The 20,377-nt window shown below is 37.3% G+C and overlaps 2 protein-coding genes across 2 annotated transcripts in view; both read left to right on the forward strand.

The window, feature by feature from the left end:
* Positions 1–1,546: 1,546 nt before the first annotated feature.
* LOC121307798 (polycystin-1-like) lies at positions 1,547–6,321 on the forward strand. The gene is made up of 8 exons (XM_041240080.1): positions 1,547–1,566; positions 1,839–2,020; positions 2,469–2,627; positions 3,060–3,367; positions 3,555–3,641; positions 4,298–5,537; positions 5,674–5,927; positions 6,229–6,321. Exons 1-8 carry the CDS (start codon positions 1,547–1,549, stop codon positions 6,319–6,321), a joined length of 2,343 nt encoding a protein of 780 aa, XP_041096014.1.
* Positions 6,322–7,200: 879 nt separating this feature from the next.
* Positions 7,201–20,377, forward strand: part of LOC121307808 (polycystic kidney disease protein 1-like 1) — a 46,745-nt gene continuing 33,568 nt past the window's right edge. Inside the window, exons 1-16 of the mRNA XM_041240093.1 lie at positions 7,201–7,340; positions 8,367–8,484; positions 8,746–9,302; positions 9,780–10,144; positions 10,379–10,603; positions 11,548–11,667; positions 12,023–12,191; positions 14,474–14,713; positions 14,838–14,970; positions 15,573–15,776; positions 16,152–16,333; positions 16,574–16,777; positions 17,205–17,365; positions 17,662–18,123; positions 18,636–18,746; positions 19,155–19,226. Of these exons, the coding sequence (XP_041096027.1) occupies positions 8,752–9,302; positions 9,780–10,144; positions 10,379–10,603; positions 11,548–11,667; positions 12,023–12,191; positions 14,474–14,713; positions 14,838–14,970; positions 15,573–15,776; positions 16,152–16,333; positions 16,574–16,777; positions 17,205–17,365; positions 17,662–18,123; positions 18,636–18,746; positions 19,155–19,226 (3,199 nt within the window). The 5' untranslated portion in view covers positions 7,201–7,340; positions 8,367–8,484; positions 8,746–8,751. The remainder of the gene's footprint in view (positions 7,341–8,366; positions 8,485–8,745; positions 9,303–9,779; positions 10,145–10,378; positions 10,604–11,547; positions 11,668–12,022; positions 12,192–14,473; positions 14,714–14,837; positions 14,971–15,572; positions 15,777–16,151; positions 16,334–16,573; positions 16,778–17,204; positions 17,366–17,661; positions 18,124–18,635; positions 18,747–19,154; positions 19,227–20,377) is intronic.

Consider the following 20,377-nt stretch of genomic DNA (forward strand, 5'->3'; position numbering starts at 1 on the left):
AATTTGAGGGTGGGTGAGGGGATGGAGGGCTCTTCATTCAGGTTACTACTTAAGCAGCGATTGACAACAAAGCAGGGGGCTTCCTGAGCAACCATTCCAGTCCGTCAGAGCAGCGGCTTGTGAAGGTGGTCACTCATCCAAAGATTGCTGTCTGTGAAAGATCAAAGCAGCCAGTATCATTGTAATGGCTTCTAGAATGTGACACCTGGTTTATACATGGAGCAGCTTGTATGTATATGTGTATTAGAACATGCTAATAAATCAGTCATTCACAAATGATTGTCAAAAGATTTATCACTAGATAAAAAAACGAACACATTAAAGCATTTGTATCGGGGTAAATCAAACAGTCCCTGTTTGATTTGTTATTTAACTTATATGCAAGTATTGCAGATAAAATCCAGTATTAAATATATATTTGTATATTAAATTACTGAGTTATACAGCAGAGCGACTGTATGTCTATATGCATGTTATAGGTATTTTTTATGTTTATCTTGAGAACCTTGTAATGAATCTTGGTATTTAGATTAGTTTATTTCATAATACAACAAGATGTATAGTTGTCTTATGTATGCTACATGACAATAAACATATAAAATATGCAAAAAAAAGTGTATTAAAAAATTGTATTTATTTAATTTAGCTGTTTGTTGAAAATGTAACTCTTTTGAATATTTCCATTGCTGACTAAACTGGACTGCGGTGCGGACAGTAGGGTTACAGTCCAGGTATAAAGGAGCAGTAGTGGCAAGAAACCGACTCAAAGCCTTTTAACTCATTGTTGCAGGCAGGATAAATGAGTATTCTAGCCCTTATACAGAGTGGGGCGAGAGGCGTGTTGCCCCTGTTCTCTTCCTGTGGTGCAGATGGTAATATCATGCTGCCTTCGGAGGCATTGCAGTCTACCTAACCGTGCTTCCTTCAGAACTTCAGTCTGGTTCTGATTAGTCAACCCAGCTGTCCATTCAACACTAAGATGATCATAAGGAAAACTAATAACACAACATGAAGTCTTAAATAAGTAGAAGTTCTCATAACATACATCAATGCTTCCTACACAAGCCTGCTAGGGAAACTAGTTCCCAAGTAAGGGATTATAGCCAAACATCCTTATACAGTAAAAAAAATCCATAAGGGTACCCAATCGCCCACACACCCGCCACCCTGTCCTTTTCTGATACTCTCTCTTCCTGTAAATATGCAAACTCTTTGCATGCTTAGTCTTTTTTGTTTTTTTGCAGGTTCTGCATAATGGCTTTGTCAGAAGAAATGTGTTATTGTGCCAACAAAATGGGTAACTTCTTTTTAAACCAAATTAGCAACAGCTCTGTTACACTTGATGAAACCGCTCATAATGCCAGCAGCTCAGCCGCAAACAACTTTAGCATTGGAAATAACACTGATATTTCACCATCTAAAAACTGTGTCAACAGGTAAGACCTGTACTTTCCCAAATACTGTATGGGCATTTTTTCAACACACAACTGGCTTGCTTTGTCATTTGAATGTCATATTGCGGCTTGCTTCTTTTATTTAGTCAGAAATGTGTTTCACAAAGACAGTGTTAGTAATGGACAATGGAATTGCTTTGGGAGAAATCCACAGTTTATATATAAAAAAAAAATTCAAATAGATCATCTATTTCAGACATATACCAGAAATGTGTAAAAAGGCCATAAGACAAGACAAGATGAGACAGAATTTCATTTTCTTTGAAGACTTGAACCCTTTTGAAGATGCTTCATCTTGCAGCTGGTGAATTTATTACGTGAAATGTTTTGTTCAGACAGCATGTTATGTGATTATGAGACACTTTATTAACTTCCTCTATCTAGATGTTTTGATTCCCTCTGCTTACCTCATGGAAGTGAACTAGACAGCTTGGCAGTGTACAGCACACTTGGTCCCTATGTTCGGAATGTCAGTGTGACACTAGTGGCTGACAGAGTGCAGATTGGGAAACCATTCGTTATTGAGGTGTCTGGCTACTTAGCAAGTCCTTTGGAACGGTCTGTAGGTAAGGAATGACAGGATATTTATTATGTTTTAAATTCCAGGGAGATCCAATATGTTTGTGCAAACGTAATACATTTTAAATTAAATATATCGCATGGGCATGTTCCCCTGAACATTACTATGGTAAAGTAGAACTATCGCTAGACAATCTAGATAACCTTAGTCTGGCTCGGAACTAAACACATTACCAGTTGCCATTTATTAGATTCAATATCAAATGTGCTGTATAAGCCACACTTCTTTATTATGCTTGAATTTAAGAAGAAAATAACAGATTTGTTTTCAAAGTATACATTGTTTGTCCTGTAGCTTAAATCAAATGTTTGGTTTTAAATTACAAAGGTACAGTGGTAGCACTTTTGTTTATTTGTCCATTCAAACTGATGTATAAAATTCTCTCTCTCTCTCTCTGGAATAATTCAGAAATATTGTCTTGTTTCTTTTTTAAGGTGTACAAGGTTTGAACCCAGCTAACTTTTCACTACTGCATCTTGTGATTAACTGGACCCTTGGAGAGCAGAGTGTTATCAGTGTTACTGTACTGGATAATGGCTTCTTCACTGCTTCCCCAGTTTGGGCTTTTGCTGAACCTGGAATCCATCACATAAGTATGTCACTTAAAAATTATAAAGCACTGTTGGTTAGCAAACTTCCATTCTTGGTCAACTCTGTTCTGAATTGTTTAATTGAGCCAATTAAACCTTCCAGACCATGAAGTAGTATATTATGTCAATGTATCTGTTAAACCTGAAGTAGAGTGGCCCTCCAGAACCATGATTGGAACCCCCTGGCTTAAGGGTTTATTCTGCTGGAAGCAATTGGCTGGAGATATGAAACAAAGTACAGCCACTAGCATAGTTTTAAAGACTACCTTATTGAATCCAAATAGGCATCTTCTCAAAGGCAAACTTTTAGTATTAAGGTGACAGTTCTTGCACTAGATTTAAGGCTACTTGCTTGATAAAAGCGCATGTTTACCTGTATGCAGCAGCTAAAAGGGAATCCTTTTTAAAAAAAATGAATGTCTGTTCAATTACCAGACGCATCTATCAGCAATCTTATTTCTGTGGAGGAATTCAGTGTTGACGTCACTGCTCTAATCCCGGCACCAGCATTCCTGGAGGTTAAGGTGCACCAGACGGCAGAGCAGATTCCGTCTTGTGTTACCTTCCCAGTGGAAGAAACAGATTCCCTTGAGAAGGTTTTCTTGGGTGACAGGTGCATCTTTGAGGCCTTTGTGGCAATGGGAATCAATTTGGATTTTTACTGGCATTTTACTGATGACAGCAGCATCTACAACTCGGGGGGTGATTGTTACCAACAGTCTGACTGCCTAAGCAACACTGTGGTAAGTGAGCCACTGTATTTACTACCATATTCCCTTACTTTGGTTACATTGAAGTAGAAGTAGAATGTGACAAAGGTATAATGGAAAAAGGTTTTGCGGTAAAACACATTTTATTTTGCAAAGCTTGTGTTTTCAAAAGCATTTACTGAAAATATGAAAGTATAATATTATTGTATTTATGTTGCAGAACCATACATTTGCAAAAGAAGGACTTTACAAAGTGATTGTAAATGTTTCAAATGTCTATAACTGGATTCAGAAAGTCATCAGTGTGGTAAGAGTGCAAAGTCAGTATTGTTCTTGTGTCTTTTTGAGAAGTGGATGTGGCCCAGAGTAAGGATTCCAATGGACTTCCATCTGTGATTCAAGAGCCAATCACAGCATGAATCTCAGTTTGCTAAGCAAATTGAGATTCACATCCTTATAATCGCATTTTGAGTTGTTGGCTCTTAATTCACGTTTTGAATACGAGTCACTGAAACTGCTTAATTTAGAAGAGTTGGGTCTAAGTGAAGTTTTGCTAGAAAGTGGATTTAATATCAAATAGTTGAAAGATACAATATGAGTGGTTTTGATAGATTGGTTTCTGACAAGCTATTTGATCATTTTATATGAATTCACAGTGCCAGAAGAGGTGGTCTTATTGTTATTGATTGGTACTTAATAATGTGAACATTGCAAATTATGTTTTTCCTTTCTGTTTTAATGAGGAAAATACTTGGAATCTGCAAACCTGTAGTGAATATGAACCAATCAGATTATAATTTTTTTTTAAAGTCTCCAGCTTTGCCAAAACCTGAAGGGCTTAAGTTTTTCCAATTGACAGAAATTGGGTAATGATTAGGAGATTAGAAATAACTCTGTAACTGTATAAATGAGTAGATTTGTGTCTGTCCAGTGTTGTAAACAATGCATCTGTTTCTCATGCAGGCAGTTGTGCCAAGGGTCCTCTCTAACTTGACGTTTGACACCCACAGTGGGTATGCAGTCGCACTGGGGCAAAATGTCACTCTGGAAATGGAGCTCTTCACCACAGTACGCCAGCTTCTGATCCTCAACGCCACCTTTGAGGCTGGCATCTCCCACATCCACCAGCTCAGTGACGACTCCCCTGCCTTCCAGACCTTGAACCACCTGCAGCTGGCAGAGAGCTATGGTCAGCAGTGCTGCTTTCTTCATACCCAGGTCTTCCATCAGTACAGCACTGTTGGCAGCTTTAACATCTCTGTCGCTGTATATTTTGACAATGGGGTAGTAAATGCAACATTACCCAAAGAATTATGGGTTTACGAGCCCATAAAGAATGTCTTTCCGTCAGTGTTTGGGAAGCAAGTTATCCCTACCGGAGTCAATACTACATTGTTGATCAGTAGCTACGTGGATAGGACTGGGTCTTCTGTCAATTGGAACATCAGAAAGGACAACTATACTGTTGTCAATAAAACCACTGCAGAGTGGTCTCTGACACATGCTTTTCAAGACACAGGGTTTTATATACTGCACGTTGTAGCGTCCAACCCTATCAGTGACGCCTCGTTTAAGACTGAACTGGTGGTCCAGGATGTTATCTCAGGGTTGTCTATTAGTAGGGTAGATCCTGAGTGCATACCTAGTGGTACCCTGGTCACTGTCAGTGCTAGTGTGATCACTGGAACAAACGTCACTTACACATGGAGCTTTAACATAAACTCAAGCATTACTATTGATGGGTCACAAAGTGCCTCTTATGTGTACAGTCATCCAGGTGTTTATTTGGTTGCTGTGAAAGCAGAAAATAATGTAAGTACTGTCCTTAGTGATGGCCTGGAATTCACGGTTCAAGATCTAGTCGGGGACTTTGTAGTTGACGTACCACGTATGGTGACCGTGAATCATGATACAACAATGTCTTTCGCTGTGCTCTCTGGGACTAACGTGACTCTCGAGGTTTTTACCAATGGCACCCTTATTTTCAACGACAGTAGCTATGTGAATGGGAACCCAGTGAGCATGGATTTTATTTTCAATCAGATGGGACCTTTGCAAGTTGTGGTTAGAGCCTCCAATCGTGTGTCCTCTTTCAACAGTACTACAATAACCCTTGTGGTCAAAGAAATACATGTGGTCACAATAGAAACACCACAGCAGCCAGTGCTAGGAGAGAGCATCATCCTGATTGCTAGGGTTAATGGTAAGTAGAGCATCTGTAACTGATATTTCTTTACAAGCCAAAACACCTTCTAGCATCTATAATAACCAAAACTTGAATATGGTTGGCATGTAGCTGTTTGTCAGTAACTCTCACATCTCTTATTTTATTGTTTCAGGACATCTGTGGACAAGTGGAAGTTATATTTATTATTGGACCCTGCCCCAGAACCAGGCAGTTACATCTGGTAGCCCTGTTATTTCATACTCCTGCAACTACACAGGTTCTCGGCTCATCGGTGTTACAGTCACAAATTTTGCATCAAATGCTTCCGCTGAACTGCTGCTGAATATTTCAGCAACTGGAGCTGGGCCCAGATTCACCCACCCTTCTACTGTTGCAACTGAAAGAAAAGCTATTTTCTCACTACAGGTGAAGGAAATTAAGTTTATAAATAATTTTATAATCTGTCTTCGAAGTTTCAAAACTGCAGTCGACATGAATATGTGAATTGTCTAACCATGGGTAGCTTGGTAAACTGTAAATTGCATAATTTGTCACTATGCTTCATTTGGTTCACACCTGCATCATCAAGCCATTTCTTTTTTGCTAGTTATCTTTATTTAAAAACTTGAACTTAAATATAATGAACTTTCTAGAACAACATGTCTGACTGTTTTAGAAATATACTTGATTTCATTTTATTCTAAATTATAATCTCATTTTATTGTAGGGTTTTTATTCAGATGGAAACCACTTATTAGTAAATTTTGGGGATGGAAATATAACTTCTGTTTTATATTCTACGACTTTGAACAACAGGTAAGTTCTTTGCACATTTACAGGCTCCTCCAAAAAATGAATGGAGCAACATTTTAAACTTGAATTTTAAAGTTTAGCATTTCACACTGTTTACAAACTGAAATTATCATTTATTAATTTTATGTGTATAACATCAGTAACACGCTGTATCACAAGACTCTTGTATAAAGATGCCTAATGCCTAATCTTCTGGTATTGATGCAATCTCTACATTGACATGGCATGCATCTAATCGGGCGTCAGATGTTGTTTCGGAGGATCCAATCCTGTCTGTGTTCTATGGGATTAATGTGTGGGCTGCTTGCTGGCCAGTCCATAACGGCTATCATTTCATGCTCAGTATAATCTGTAAAAATCCTGGGTGTATTACAACTGGCAATCTCATGTGTCAGAACAAACTGAGGGCCAGTTGCACCAGCAATGGTCTTACTACAGGGTCCAAGACTGCCGTACTGTATTTTCTGAAAAGAAGGCTCATCTATTATATTAACAACCCAACATTTACCTAAGGTGCTTGCAAAAATAAGGCTTGTGCTTCCCAAGTCTTTTAGATATCATACGACTGCTTTTACAGGACCTTTTTAGGACTAATTTTAGTTAGGTGCTGGTCAGGGTCTGGGAAACCAGCCATTGGTTCACAGGTGTTTTCCTTGATTTTCTTTGTGAAGTGCCAACTGTATTCTATTGTGATCTCGATAAAGTTCCATTTCACATGGTGGCTAAGTAGAAATTAACTGCTTCACTACCACATTGTTTGAATCACTGGAAATATCAATGATGGAGGTCTTTTGCACATATCCACTTCATGTTTATAAACTCTTTGATTTGATATCACAATCCCCTTTTGAATATACCCCTGGGATTTTTCTATTTCAGTGTCAACCACATCTATGTGTTTGCTGGAATCTATGTGGTGAAAGTGACCTTGCGGAGTGGAGTCTCTGTGTCTTCATTGATTGCAGTTCAAGACCCGGTGAAAGGTCTTTTTTTAACAGGACCAGACAAACTCAGTCTGGCTGTCAGGTAAGTCTACATAGTGTTATCAAATGCACTGTAACCAGCATGCTTTTAGCTAGTATACAGTATGTTTTACATTGCTAATTTAACATATAATACAAATAACAGTTATTTATTATACATTTTCCAGTTTAAGTTTAATCTTTTATAGACCCTGTGGCATGGTGGAAGCCCTGATAATGTAAATAGGGTGGGTTGTGGGGTTTTATTTGTTCGGCAGGGATGGGGTTAATTCTATCCCTGCTGAATACATGTGTGGAATGTGGCTAGGTCTTAATTGCATATTGAATTGTCAATTAAGACAAAGCCACATGGTATAAAAATGGAAGAAGTCCTTTGTTTGGTGGCAGGAGTTGAGAGGAGTTTGTCAGCGAAGGCCAAGGCCCAGCTGAAACAATGGTGTTTTTGTTTCAACTGTTTATTTTGGCCCCTGTGCCTTGTTTGTTTGTTTGTTTGTTTGTTTGTTTTTGTAAATGTTCTCTTAATAAGTATGCACTTCGGCACTTAAACTGCAGCTTTAACCTTGGCCACAACGCTAACCTTTCACAGTCCCTCTCTTGGGTTAGGCCCTGGACAAATGTCACTGGTGTCCGTTCCTATAGCTCAATATGAATACAGTTACAAGCATGAAGGCGGGTGTCTAAAATCCAGATACACAAACAGACAAATACTGGCCGGTGGTGCAGACTGAGTACAGTTTGTACCGAGCTAAAAGCAAGCTTTTATTATTTATTTATTTATTTATTAGCAAATGCTAATCCTTATCCAGAGTGACTTACAATTGTTACAAAATATCACATTACAGATAAGAGCAGTTGCAAAGTACAGTAACATCAGTAGCAAAAGATCAAATTCAACTAAGAGCAAGAGTTGTGTTTGCAGATGCTGTCTGAACAGGTGAGTCTTGAGGAGGTGCCGAAAGGCGGTTAGGGACTGAGCAGTCCTGATATCCGTGGGTAGTTCATTCCACCACTTTATGAGGGCTGTCCGAATGATGGGTGCGAGGTGATGTATTTCTTCTTTTTATATTAGTCAGCTTGTTCCTTCTGTCGTGACCTGGACAGCCAAAGTCTCTAATGGTACAAGCTACATCTTCCGCTGGACATTTTCAAATGGAACAGTGAATGGCACCCGGATAGGAACTGAAAAGGTACATGTTCATTATAACAAAGGGTACATATTTCACTGGGGAAAAAAAAAAACCTTTAATGGCCATTGTTCCCTTTTTTATATAACTTTCATTTATATGTAGAAATCATAATCCTTTTCATAACACTTTAATTTAGTAAGAATCTTTTATAAACATTGTACTCTGTCTAGAAATATGTAAGGGAAAAATGCTATTAATAACTACAATCTTTAGGAAGATATTTCATTTGTATTTCAATGCTGTTTTTTATAACTCTTACAGTTCTCCATGGAGGTGAGTGCACCAGCACAACTAAGCATCAGTGTTTCAGTGGAGAACGAAGTCAGTCAGCTTTCTGCCAACTTTACCACAACGGTCCAATATCCAATTCTTCAAGTTGCCTTAACTGTAGCCCGGGCTGCTCTTGGGCAGCCAAGCAATGTGGCTGTAACAGTGACTCCAGCCCAGGACTACTCTATTTACTTGGATTTGGGTGATGGGGAGAATCTACTTTCATCCTCTCTTGAACAGCCACCGGAGCTCCACTGCTCCTCAGTACCTCTGTGTTCTTCAACATTCCAATTCCAACATGTGTACTCTGCCATTGGAGTTTATAACCTGTCTGCCAGTGTGGCTAATTCTGTCAGCTCTGCCACACAGACAGCAGACGTTGTGGTGGAAGAGCCTATTGCTGGTATCCAGCTAGTCCTGATGACTCCAAGTGTGATCAGAATTAGAGACTTCATTAACGCCACAGTCTCTGTGCAGTCTGGCAGCGAGATTACATTTGAATGGCTTGTTTCCTTTCCTTACCCTGGAAGTTACAATCCAACTGATTGGTAAGATTGATTTAAAGAATCAAAAATATGTTTTCTTTTTTTCTAAAGCACTGATGTCCACCTGTCAGAGAAGTAGTAAGCAGTAACCTTCTCGCCCTGGTTATTAAGTTGGGTTTATAATCGATGTAACCTGATCAAATAAATTAATAATTAAATGAATCTGTAAGACAATAAAACATTGACTCTGTTTACAGCAAGGCTTAGTATTCTAACAACAAAATATTAATATAATCGTTTAGCAAATAAACTTGACTAGGTAAATTCCAGTAATTGTGGCTGATGGCCCATTTTTTGTAATGTTTTTGTGCATCATCTTAAAATGATTTAACATTAATACGTTTTTTTTTTAAACCAAGCTTATTTTCCATGGTATAACTCTACATCATATCTCATGGTGAGGAAAATGCCTACAATACCAATGTCAGTAATGAAAAATACCATTACAGCACAAATAATGGCTTTTGTTTCTAATTGCAGCAATACCCATGTTAGTTCTATGAGCTTCCAGCCTGAGATCCCTGGAGTCTACCTCGTGTCTGTGAGGATTTCCAGTCCTCTGTACAGCACCCCTTTCATTAAGGGACTTCCAAGTCCAGTTAAAGTTCGCAGTCCAATCAATAACATCCATGCTACGTTTCCATTTGACATGAGCTACACAAAAATGTATCCCCAGCCAGATGGGACATATGCCACTCAGGTCTTAGGCTTCAGTGTTCACACTTTCTCTGAAGACGTCAGTTTTCTGTATGATTTTGGTGATGGGTCGCCTGTATCTTATGTCCAGGGAAGCCCAGGATTTTTTTTTGGAGTAGCTGCTTCGTGCTTACATCAATTTACAAGAGGTAAGTAAAAACTTCCATAGCACTCCATAGAGGTGTGAAGAGGAGCCATTCTCTTAGAAGAGAGCTAGGATAAAACCAGACGTGCTGTAAAACACATTTCTGGTGCAAGTAAGCAGAACATGCCTCCGCTTAATGGACAACATCCATTCAAGATCCCAATCCTCCAGTGGATCTTAGTATGTTGTAAAATTTATGACACAATTACATTTACATCAGGCTCTTTTTTCTTTTCAGAGGGTACATACATAATCACTGTCACTGCATATAATGAGTTCTACAATGCTACTGATGTGCTTGGCCCATACTATGTAGAAATGCTGCCGGAAGGATTGATTGTAACAGTGAATTCCAGCGTGATTCATAAAAATGAAGTTATTTTTTTTAATGCAAGTCTAACAAGGGGAACACATGTGACGTACACCTGGAACATGGGAGATCAGACTACTTATGTTAATCAAGGTGTGTATTTAAGGATGATATCTGGAGAATATTTTGTGCCAAAATGTAATAAATAAATATAAATTGAAATGTTGAAATACATTTAAATAAATAAATAAATAAATAAGGGCCTATTTATTTATCTGTTTGTTTATTAATGTATTCCTACATTATTTCCACATTACCGTATATTTATTTTTGCATCACTTTGCCTTTCCACTTTGACATTTCCATTTCTGCATTGCTCTTTACATTCCACTCTTGCATTTCAACAGTGTCAATCAAATTGAGTGGGCGCTGCCCTTGACTCAATTGGCTAATCCATCATGTGCTTTTGCAATTGATTGGACTTGCCTGCAAGATAAAAAAAGACTACACCACTGGTCTCACTCATTCGTTGTGTGATCATTAGTTTCCTAAAAATGATAAGGGTGATTACCTAACACAGAAAATTAAACAATATTACACTCAGAAAACTTTCATAGATTAGATGTAGTAATAGGTAGGTTTTGGGGGAATCCTTTGTTGAAAACTGTAACCCACACTTACTAGCTTTGATACAACTTCAGATGAATTGAACAAAAGGTGTTAGGATCTTAAAGGGGGTTACAATCTTTCAAAGAATCAAACACACATCCACAACAAGAAAACATATGAAATCAGCACTGTTGCTTTCTCATGTAGCGAGGAGCCACGGCTGTCATTAAAAGGTATTCTAGATTTGCTTGGCGGTTTAGCATATCATAACTGATTGTCATTCAGCCATCACAAAATGTAGTGCGATGAGAGGAAGCAAAAGTGAAGTTATGTTTGTGTATATTTATTTATTTATTTATTTATTTATTTAGAAATAAAATGTCCTCCATAAAAATCAAACACCATAACCCTATTAAAATAGCAATTTTGAAAAGAAAAGGTGTTTTTTGTTTGCATTTACTAGAACAGCTCTTGTATATTTTTTTCAGGTCCGGTTGTGCATCACCAGTTTTTAACAGCAGGCGTCTACACTGTGATAGTAAATGCTCGAAACCGTGTGGGAAGTATCTTAACCAACACCAGTGTGTCTGTCCTTTACAGAATGCAGCGTATGTAGCTCTGATATCTGCCTATATATAAAAGGGATGGCACACAAGCGCTAATATGTTAAGACAGATGTTGATAAGAGATTTAAACTGGAATGAGAATGGAGTCCGCCACCCTGTTTTTATTAGTTGCATTTTTTATTTTAAAAGGGTGAATGCTTCGCCAGTGGGAGGGAAACTGAGGCTTGAAATATGTAGTGCTTGCTACCTAAGATTTATTATTATTTAGGTGTTAAATTGAATGCATTTTTCAGAGAAATATGTAATGGTAAAATAAATACATTGTTTAATGTTGGCAAGTGCTACTGTTGTACAGACAATGGCACTGTCATCAACAGATTCTTCTTTTTTTTTATAGCTGTTCAGATTTATACAGACAAACCCATCTATGCAGCAGATACTGATATTACATTTGAAGCTGTAACTTCAGAAACCGGCCTGTTGGAATTTGTGTGGTACTTTGGGGATAAACCACCAGTAAGGACAACGTCTAAAAGTATAACCACAAGATATTACACAGCAGACAGGTATGACATATTTAGTCTTGAAATTGAAATGTATTGCTTTTAAATAACTCGCATACCTCCCAAAAAGTAATATTTTTCATGCAGAAATTAAATAGTATTAGATTGGCAGGTATTAACTATTAGATATATGCGACTGAACCTATTACTCTGGAATAATATGAGTTTTTCTTAAATTATTCTAAACAAGAAAATAGCAAATCACAGCCATATATACCATTTATGAATTCCAGTTCATAATACCGGTGTCACAGGCAATAAGTTAGCTGGGAAATAAGTTTGAGTTTGCTGTTTTGAGCCTTTCTACGCATGTGCGAATATTAGAACTTAAAGGCAAGGTTCTCTGTGGAGATTCATCCAAAAAGGATACCATGTGTATTGGTTTGAGAAATCAGAGCAGGTATTGCATTGCAGACAGTAATTTTTGTTTAAATATGTTGTCATTTATCAAAGTGTATTGCAGACAGTATTTTTTGTTTAAAAAGGTGACATTTATAGTAATGTCTATTTACGTTTAATTTGTATTATAAATACATTTTATCTTCAAGAAATTGCTCGCTGTATTTTAGGTTTTTTTTAACATAAATAAATATTTTAAAAACATTATTTTGTCGGTATAATTTATGTATATGCATAGTTAAAATCAGTAGTTGCCAAATGTGTATTTCCTTTCAAAAATGTTGTTTGTGGACATGTCATGTACTGTCCAGCAAATCAGTGTTTAATAGGTGTTTATGTAGGCTCACTTTAACAAAGTTATGTTATTTTCATGATAAATTGCTCTGTGACTTTTGAATCTTTTCAATAAATTGAGTGGGAAAGTGGGTACAGACGCTTTTCTTCATATAGAGAATAATGTTTTTGACGTTGTAATCAAGTCTACGTGGGGTATCTAAACCTGTTAATATAGAAAACGTACCCGTTTTTAGTGGAAGATGGTGTTTTTAAGGTGTATATGTAATTTGAGAAATGCACAAAATGATTGGCTTCCTATACACACCATCCTAAAATACAGTAATCCTAGTTGACATGGTGGATGTACTCGTACAGAACCAAATACTGTACTAATAATTCAGATAGCTGTCCAATTTAATGTAGTACCCTGTGCAAATCTCAGATCCTCACTTCTACAATGAAAGTCCCCACTCACCAGTCGTTATATTTCAGGAAAGATAAAACTTCATATCACAGGTTATACTTTTTACATGTAGATTATAAAGTTAAACTCTATGTGAGTCTAAATGAGGTGAAATCTATATATATATATATTATATATAGTATAGATCTATTAGTATATATATCTATGATATATAGAATATATATATATATATATATATATATATATATATATTATATGTATATGTGTGTGTGTGTGTGTGTGTGTGTGTGTGTGTGTGTGCTAATCAATCATTCAATTGGAGTCTCGGTACATCTGCATATGAATTAATAGTGCTGCCAGTGCTTCCACACTAACTACCCACTTTGATATGCACGTGGCGTGACTGTGCAATCCTCATGCCTAAATACACATATACATTTTAAACACTCATGCTCATAACCCATATCATATCCCTTGCACCAACTACAATACACCAACATTAACACGCTACACACAACATACAACACAGAAGTACACTTAGTGGCGGGACAACATTGCCACACACATATACAAAATAATGCATGTACTGTATTTATTTCTCTTTCGCTAATACTTGCAAATATATTACAAGTACCTATATGAAGAACACCTATAATATAAAGTAGCTGGCGATTAAATGTAAACTTTGTAAACCATGAATCCTAGAGTTAACCCATTATTAAATAATAATATGAAAAACATGTTATTGATATTACAACAATGTGTGTTCGATTTTTACCACATATATAAGGTAACTTTTAATAAAGACATTTTTAAAACAACAATTTTAAAAGTAAAACAATTAACTAGACACATTGGAAAGATCACAATAACAGTCTTCTTAATTAAAGTTCACAGGCAAAAAACTCAACCGCTTAACCTTTCCTTTAAGTTCTAAGATTTGCGCATGCGTAGAAAGGCTCAAAGGGCAAACTCTAACTTATTTCCTAGCTAACTTTTTTCCTGTGACACCAGTACACCAAAAATCACAGAATAAAGAGACATTCACACACAAACAAGACTGCTAAGTAATTCATCTTAATGAATATTGTTTTATGTCGTCTAACATGCAAAGTATTACTAGTATGTTTTGTTGAATCTTATATCCTTGCTATGTAATCAAAACACACGTGACTTGGTATTGCAGGTATAATGTGATCGTCAATGCATCAAATAGGCTGAGCTCATTTACGTCTGACATCTACCCCATCACTATCCAGAAAAAAGTCGAAGCCAACAGGCTTTTATCTGATGCGTCTGTTCTGGTGAATGCCAGTGTCGCCTTCGATTGCAGAATTAATTCTGGTACCAATGTTACATACCAGTGGACCTTTGGGGATGGCACTTACAAAATAGGCAGGAGCACTGAATACCATGTCTTTCACAGGTAAATGTAGTGACATTACCATTAATCTCCCTGTTCTCATATTATTGTAAATGTCTTTAAAACTATACCTGGAATTGATCAGAAAGAGCTGCTTTTGTACTCTGTGATGTTTTTGTCGTTTCAGTATGGGGGAGTTCACTGTGAAGGTAACAGTGTCCAACCTGGTGAGCTCTGTTTCACTTACTCGGCAGATCTTTGTTGTGTATGAGCCCTGCCAGCCGCCTCCTGTCAAAAACATGGGTCCCCTTAAAGTGCAGGTAAAGCATTAACTTCTGCATTGCAGGAAGATATATGGAAATTATATGCATCAGGTTTATCAATGTGGCATGAAAAATGTATAGCTATTTTACAGCAGTGCATTTACCTCATTGCAGGTTAAAATGCATGGGGCTGAATTTTGGAGGTACTCTGGGAAGATTTTTAATTTTTTTTTACTGACATTCAGACTCCAGAGGAGGGAAGTAATTGAAAGCAATCATGACATTTAAACATCCTTACTTACTGGAAGCTGAATTGCAGTGTTTCTATTTTTAAATACAAATCCTTCACAAGCACTTTTCTGTTGAGTGGAGATTTTACACAGACGGAAGTGTCAATGTGACGTTAATTTAATGAGCAGTTTGTTTCATGAGACACAGGGTGAGTTTTAGTCACCTGCATCGCGGTCTTCAGCAGCTTGATATTCTTCAAGCGTTTTGATGTGAAGTTGTTTTTGTAGCCAAGGAAGCACACGTTTATGTTAAAGTATTTAGCAAGTGCAGTTTACTGTAAATGGGAACATTTGTTTAGATGAAATGATGGTGTACCCAAAGCACATCCAGAATGAAGTCCTTACACGTTCTGTTCCCTCCTTGTGCAGGTCAGACGACACCAGGATCTGAATCTTAGGGTGACGTTTGAAGCTGATATTAAGTGTAACATTTCCCAAGGTTTACTCTACAGCTGGACCTTCTTTGATTCAAATTATATTCCAGTAAAGCTTCCTCTGATTGACACCAACATGCAGATTATTTACATCCCCAACAACTTTCTGGAATATGGGCGATACACTGCTATAGCCAGGGTAAGCTACCGTAACAAAACAGTGAGCAACAATGTAAACTAAACAGTTAGAAAGATCCATTCTTAACTCCTTACAAAATGTCATTAAAGTCAAAATTGTATATTACATTATATCATGAAGTTATTAAAGGTTTTCTTATAATGCTATTATAATTAAATAATTTATTATAGTATTACCTATAAACACCATAAGATTTACAGAAGCACTGAAAACATTAGTTTTTTAATACTACAAGATTACAGGTGTGGATGTTTAATAATATGTTATGTTGTCTGTAAAATATGCCATTTACATTCCATGTTGTACGTAGTGTATTGACAATGAAGACAATTAAATGAGGAACGCTGGTGTATGTTTGTGTTTTCTGCAACACAGGTCCAAATTAAAGGGAATGTGGTGTACAGTAACTACACTGTGCCCATTGAGGTGATTCCTACACCACCAATCTGTGTGATTGATGGTGGTAACAATATATTCATCAGCAGCAGGAACAATTCCTTAATAACACTGAATGGAGAAGGATCATTTGACCCGGACTATCCAGAAAGTATCTTAAGGTACTCCTGAGAAGCCTTACCCTACTAACAACCAAACGAGCAAGATGGGCCGAATGGCCTCCTCTCGTTTGTAAACTTTCTTATGTTCTTATTAAAGTTTGCCATGTACAATATTCAGCAATCGCTGTATTTCCCGTGAGGTATAAAGTTAGCAGTGTCTCATGTTTATACTGATACTATACTATGTTCTTAGTGTGCTTTGCAGTGTTTTACACCGTTCTGCTTTTATTTCGATCACAGCTTTGCTTGGAATTGTGTTCCTGTCAGTGGAATCGACTCCTCCTGCTTTGACTACAATGTTTCCACCACCGCCTCCACATTCACGATTCCAGCCTTCATACTTAAAAGCAGATTTGACCAGTTTCGCTTTACTCTAACAGTCCAGAGCGGGGATCGCTTTTCTACAGCAGAAGTGTTTGTGACCATCCAAGAGAGTTTACTAAAGTAGGTAAACTTAGTGAATCCAAAGCTCACAAGCTAGACTCCGTTTAGGGTCCTGGTTTTAGCAGGGTGTGTTATTTGACTGTTTCTCAAAACTCCGCTACAATAGTTAGTAAATTAGGTAGCCTTTATCATCTACGTTTTCGGAATACTGTTTAATGTCCTAGTGTGCTTGTTCTGTATAATTCTGCATTTTTGTTTCTGCTTAGATTATTTGCCATGCCTACTGACTATTGTAGCAAAATGCTCTGCTTTTCTGAAGTGAGGTTGGAAATTATAGCTGTGCACGATGCTTCACCTGTAATAAAAACCTGATAAGCTTCCAAACCTTACTTCAGTAAATCAGCCTTTAGGAATCTGAAGCAATTGTTTCAAGCTGAATCCAGAAAACTAAAAGGAAATGTTAAAAGCTTAATTTTGCTTGTTTCAGGACAATAAATGTGTTTTGCTATCAGTGCATAGGAAACACTGTTAATTGGAATGAACCATTTTCAGTTGAAGCTAAATGCGAGACATGTGAAAACATCTCAGACCTTTCTTTTGTCTGGAACTTGTATTTAGTGAATGCCTCTAATGAAGACAGCACTGAAGGTAAGGCAAATATTGTGGTGGATTTTAATTTTTTAATAACTCTTAATGCTGTTTCTCTTGCAACAGCTTCTAAAGGGTGTACAATTTTAAGTTTTAAACCTTTTATTAAACATAATACATTATCTTTTGAGTAACTCAAGTGATATCTATTGTATGCAATGTAATTAGAATGTGTTAATGAATGGCATTATGGGGGCAATATGATCCATGACCAATCCAGCTGTATAATCTTCTCTGTAGTGTGATATATCTCTTGTGTTATGCTGATTTTAATTTTTGTATTACATTTTTTTCAGTACCATTTTGCAAATCGCTCAATGTCGGTGGCTCTTCAAGTTTATTCGTTGACCCTTCATATGGAGGAAGTGATCAAGCTACCCAAGCACTCCCAATCACTGTGCCTCCTTCCACTTATCCTGCTACTTCTTCCAATGCTTTTTCTGTCACTATAGCTCCTCCAGCTTCCATGTCTCCTAACCCTGCTAATGATTCAGGTACACTTACTACTACTGCCACCAACTCTAAAAATGCCACTATAAACCCTGCTGCTCTTACCCCTAATAATACTGCACTATTTTCAAACAACTCCACAAATACTTCAGTACACCAATCAATCACAGGCACTACCACTGTTGAGCAGCCTCCCCCTGCTAGTAAAGAAGACCCTCCCTTTCCCCCCTTTCTTTTTCCTGTGGAGGGACCTGCGTCGGGAGGGAGAACGCGACGAAGGAGATCAGCATCTAAAACCATCACATCAGGTAAGATTAAATGCCAGTTTGGGCATGCCTCGTAAACGCCTTCTATTCCCAGCAGCAGGAATAAAATACCTTTGCGTTCTGACATAATGGCAAGCGAATCACTTATCCAGTTGTGATGAAGCTTGGTAAGAATAGAGTTTTTATAAAGGTGCCTGTCCGTCCTGTATGTCAAACATTTATTTTTACATTTACCTTTAGAAAAACTAGTTTTAATAAAGCACAAGTTATGGAGAGTTTCGATTTACTTTTTCATGATACTGTGCTTATTGATATTGGAAAATTTCAGTTGTATAATGGATTATCTGTATATTTTATTGTTGTTATTCAGTATTTGAAGGTTCCAGAATTCTTATGTAATAGACTTTAGTATGTATCAATGTATTGGTATTGGAAATTTCCTGAAAGAATTTCTAACTGGATTGTTGATAAAAAAAAAAAAAAAAAAAAACATTTACTGTAATTAATTGAAGACAGCAGCACAATTGTTTCCTTGGTCTCTTCTGCTGGCCCAGACATACCTGTGCCTAAAGATGCTGGGAGTTTGAAAAGCAGGAGTCCCAGCAGTAAAAAGGGTGCCACGGAAGGGCCGCTAGTGCAGTCCGGTGTTGTCGGCGGGCTTCGAGGTAAACAAGCTGTTGTTACATTCTATTGGAGAGGTGTTACTCGTCTGAGAATATGATGTACTGTGTCATTCAGGCTCTGTGTAAATCACGATTTCACGGACTGCACACAAATCGTGAAATTAGTCCAATACCGAAATTTTCTAAAATCTTCTTAAAAAGTAAAATGTGCATTTTAGTATTTCATAAATATAATATATGTGAAGGCATTTGTAGTCAAAATTAGAAGTAAAAATGTTCCTTTACAAATTTAAAATAGACAGCAAAATATTTAACGTTTACTTGCTAATAATGGAACAACAGTTTGAACAGCTTGATGTTTTTTACAACTAAGTTTAGGGTACTGTTTAGTATTCTGTTCAATTTTCTCCCCATACTGTCCTATAATAATGATTTACTTTCGGTGAGCAGGTGATGGCGTCCTTTCTGAAGGGTCTTCCGGGAGCTCTGAGGGAACTACTTTTAATCTAATACCAACTCCAGGTAAGCACTGTTTTTGATAAAATTAGTACTATTATTTATTTATTTATTTATTTATGTATTTATTTTTTTATTTATTTATTAGCAGACACCCCCCTTACCCAGGGCAACTTGTATACAATACATATCAAGAATTACAGCACAATTAAGAGCAAGACACAAAGTACAATGACTTCAGTCCTAATAAGAGCAAATACAAAACACAGTGCGATTTGATATGGAGGCAGTTCAAGAGCAGATCAGGGTTAGATACGAGTGCAAATGAAATACAAAATACTACAGATTAGGTTCAGTGCAGGATTAAATACAGTAAAATAGGGAGCAGATATGAGCAAGTTAAAGTTCTTTAAAGGCAGAGTGCTATATTGTCCAGAAGGGAAGAGTTGAGTTTCACAGGTGTTATCTGAAGAGGTGTGTCTTGAGGAGGTGCTGGAAGGTGGTCAGGGACTGGGCAGTCCTGACATCCGTAGAAAGGTAATTCCACCACTGCGGGGCGAGGGTGGAGAAGGAGCAGGCTCTGGAGGCAGGGGAGCGTAGAGGAGGTAGAGCCAGTCTTCTAGTGCAGGCGAAGCAGAGAGGCCTTGGGTAGGTCTGGAGGTTGATGTGTGCATTCTGGTCAAGGCATCGGTAGACGAGTACAAGAACTGGATGCGAGCGGTGATCGGGAGCCAGTGGCAAGAAGCTTATAATGAAGCTTTTGGTTAATGGGTGCCTTGTGACAATATTGGCCCATATTATAATATTAAAATAATAATTTAAATACAATTTACAGATGATTTGAAGAAACCAAAACAAAAAATTCTACAGTGTAGATACCCTGCCCAAACCAGATTGTGCTAACTAAACCCACTATGGGCCAGTTGAATAATATGTCCAGCCGTTTTGAAGGCAGGTTTCTGAGGTGGATTGAGGCATAGAAAGAACAGAATTACAGATACGGTCAATTATATGTATAAGTAATTGTTTATAAAAAAAAAAAAAAAAAAAAAAAAATGTATTTAACTCTATTTTGCCATGTTTTAGGCCATTTTATATAACTGCAAACTCTGCAAGTTATAAACTGTAGTTTTAGGAATGAAGTATTTGCTGATGTCAACAACATAAAGTCTGGCTCCAGTGGCACAGCAATTGGTAGCTAGCATGCTTTATACAGT

This window comes from Polyodon spathula, chromosome 3 (assembly GCF_017654505.1).
Source record: "Polyodon spathula isolate WHYD16114869_AA chromosome 3, ASM1765450v1, whole genome shotgun sequence".
Taxonomy (NCBI): Eukaryota; Metazoa; Chordata; class Actinopteri; order Acipenseriformes; family Polyodontidae; genus Polyodon; species Polyodon spathula.

Bases quoted from the DNA above. Each gene is read 5' to 3' on its own strand.
- LOC121307798 (XM_041240080.1), top strand. From the start codon at position 1,547: ATGTGTTTCACAAAGACAGT. The intron at 5,538-5,673 runs GTAAGTAGAGCA...TTATTGTTTCAG, and splicing joins CCTGATTGCTAGGGTTAATG to GACATCTGTGGACAAGTGGA. The intron at 5,928-6,228 runs GTGAAGGAAATT...ATTTTATTGTAG, and splicing joins AAGCTATTTTCTCACTACAG to GGTTTTTATTCAGATGGAAA.